A 2,889-nucleotide genomic window follows, 5' to 3' on the forward strand; every position below is an offset into this window, starting at 1 on the left:
TGTGAGTTCAAGGCCAGCCTGGTCTACAAGAGCTAGTTCCAGGACAGGCTCTAAAGCTACAGTGAAACCCTGTCTTGAAAAACCAAAAAAAAAAAAAATTGGTTGGGTCTGTGAAGGTGTAAGTCACAAACAATCCCCCACCAGTATGGAATTATGATTAATAGAATGGTTATTTATTTAAGTGGGAAAAACTTACAGATCACTGTCCCAGACAACAGCCCTCTGCGCAATCAGGAAGGGAGCCTAGTCGCTGAAGCCAGAGAGCAAGCAGAGGGCAGTGGCAGCTTTTTTAAAGAGAGAGAGACCACGCCCCAATGGGCTGGTATCTCAGCAGCTATTGGCTGAATTCACTATATAGACCAGGCTGTCCTCCAATGTACAGAGATCAGCCCACCACTGTGCCACCACCACCTGATACGTTGCCTTAAATATGCTATGCTGATGTAAAACGATATTTAAAAAGTCATCACTGCTATACTTGTAAATTATTCAGTAAACAGGTTTTAAAATTTCTTTTACTGTGTTGTCTGTGTGAGTGCACATATGCACATGTATGCTATGGCGTGCATGTGGAGGTTGGAGGACAGCCCTCTCCTTCCACCTTTACTAGACGGCGCTCAGGCGGTCATGCTCCCACTGTGAGTTGCCTTCCCACCTCATAGCCCAAGACTGGACTAATTTTTAAGACATGAAAAAATAACTTTTAGAATCTAGTTTTATGACAACTTGTTTTGAAGGAACCAGGGTTAAGTATGCCTGCAGCTGGCAGTGAGTCTACATGGGTCCATTCTACTTTAGAAAGCCTGTTGGAGCCAGGCCATGGGGGTGCACACCTTTATTCCAACACTCAGGGGGCAGAGGCAGGTGGGTCTGTGAATTTGAGGCCAGCCTAGTCTACACAGCTAGTTCCAGGACAGCCAGGGTTACACAGAGAAACCCTGTCTCAAAAACCTAAATAAATAATTAAATGCTAGTCTGTTGGAAGCCGCACTCACATTGTCTTGTAAGGGTCTTCTTCATGCGTGTGTTTAAGTGGAGTCATCACTGGAATGTTTTGGAATATGTGACTCTATCTCGCTGCTTTTGGCTTGCTCTGCAGGGAACACGTTCAGCACTCTGGCAGGCATGGTGTTTGAGTGGAGCATTGCCCAGGATAACGAGTCAGCCAGAGAAGAGCTGTTTAGCAAAATTAGGTAAAGCTGAACCCCGACATAAACCACCTGGCTCTGACAACGACGCGTCCCTGTGAAACCCTGTGCACAGCAGCCGTCTGTGTGGACCTTGATAAGCCTGCTGTCTGGAAAGTTTTAAACAGAGACATTCACTAGGGCACATATCTTTGGTAGAAAGACAGAGGGGATAAATGTGGGAACCTACATGAGAGTTCCCTTGAGCCTCTGTTGGGAGATCTGTGAGCTCAAGCTGTTGGCACATGCTGAAACTGAGTGAGATCATTTAGCCCGTTGATTTAGCAAGCACCTTTAGTCCCAGCATTCAGAAGGCAGAGGCAAGTTGATCTCTGTGAGTTCAAAACTAACTTGGTTTACATAGTGAGTTCCAGACCAGCTAGGGCTACACAGTTGGAACACCTTAAAAAAGTTAAAACAACAACATTCTGTTTTCAGTCCCAAAGAACAGATCACAGACAGCCTAAATTATAGTTCAGAGCAGTCTTAACCATAGGCTAGCCCTTCTGGAAATCAGAAATTAAAAACTCAAATCAGCCTCCATGGCACAGAACTTTAATCCTAATACTGGGAGTGGGGGGTGGAGGGGCTGAAGCAGGGGGATTGGAAGTTCAGGGTGAGCTGGGCAGTGGTGGCGCACACTTTTAATTTTACCACTCAGGAGGCAAAGGCAGGTGAGTCTCTGAGTTTGAGGCCAGCCTGGTCTATAGATCAAGTTCCAGGACAGTCAGGGCTACACAGAGAAAACCTGTCTTGAAAACAGGGCGAGCCTCTGCTACATAGCAAATCAATCGAGGCCAGCCTGGGTTACACTGTTTCAAATCCAAGTCTGAGGCCAGTCTGGGTTATACTGTTTCAAACCCAAGTTCGAGGCCAGCCTGTGTTATACTGTTTCAAAAAGCCCACAAGTGAGAAAAGGTATTTCAGAACTGTTTACATGAACAGACTTCATAGAAACTAAAGTTTAGAAGACTATTATTCCTACTAGAGACAAATCTTACTTTGTGTCTAGGATCCTGAAATTCTCAGAAGCAGAATATTCTCCCCCTGACTATATAGTTGAGATGGAAAAAGAGGAGCGACAAGGAGAAGTGGTTTTGGTGTCTGGGATGAGAACTGGAGCTGCTGTTGTGAAAGTCCGAATTTATGAGCCATTCTACAAGGTAAACAGCGGCACTAGAAACAGCCTTCCGAAGTCTTCCCATGGGGGAATAGAGTAGACACCACTAACTCGCTGTTATCTGGGCCAATAGGCATCATTTTGAGGAAGCCGTTTCACAACTCCTGTGATGTCACACCCCTCTAATCCCAGCGCTCAGGAGACAAAGCCTGGATCTCTATGAGTTTGAGGCCAGTCTGGTCTACAGAGTGAATTCCTGGCCAGCCGGGGCTACACAGTGTGACTCTGATGCTGAGGATCAAATCCATGCCTTGTACATGGTAGGCAGTGCTTCACCACCGAGCCGCCCCATATACTGACATTCTCCGTTAAAAATAGCTAACTGCTCCTGGCGGTGGTGGCACACGCCTTTGATCCCAGCACTCTGGGAGGCAGAGGCAGGCTGATCTCTGTGAGTTTGAGGCCAGCCTGGTCTACAGAGAGAGTTCCAGGACAGGTTCCAAAGCTACACAGAGAAACCCTCTCTCAAAAAACAAAAACAAAAAAATAATAAAATAAAAATATCTACTTTTTTTTTTTTTT

General features: G+C 45.9%; 1 protein-coding gene across 1 annotated transcript in view; it reads left to right on the forward strand.

Moving 5' to 3' along the window:
• Positions 1–2,889, forward strand: part of Nup210l (nucleoporin 210 like) — a 128,169-nt gene that overhangs the window by 22,852 nt on the left and 102,428 nt on the right. The window contains exons 4-6 of the mRNA XM_050166310.1: positions 611–638; positions 1,100–1,193; positions 2,200–2,350. Of these exons, the coding sequence (XP_050022267.1) occupies positions 611–638; positions 1,100–1,193; positions 2,200–2,350 (273 nt within the window). The remainder of the gene's footprint in view (positions 1–610; positions 639–1,099; positions 1,194–2,199; positions 2,351–2,889) is intronic.

This window comes from Alexandromys fortis, unplaced genomic scaffold (genome assembly GCF_014885135.2).
Source record: "Alexandromys fortis isolate MF-2015 unplaced genomic scaffold, M_Fortis_MF-2015_v1.1 scaffold_152, whole genome shotgun sequence".
NCBI classification, from domain to species: domain Eukaryota; kingdom Metazoa; phylum Chordata; class Mammalia; order Rodentia; family Cricetidae; genus Alexandromys; species Alexandromys fortis.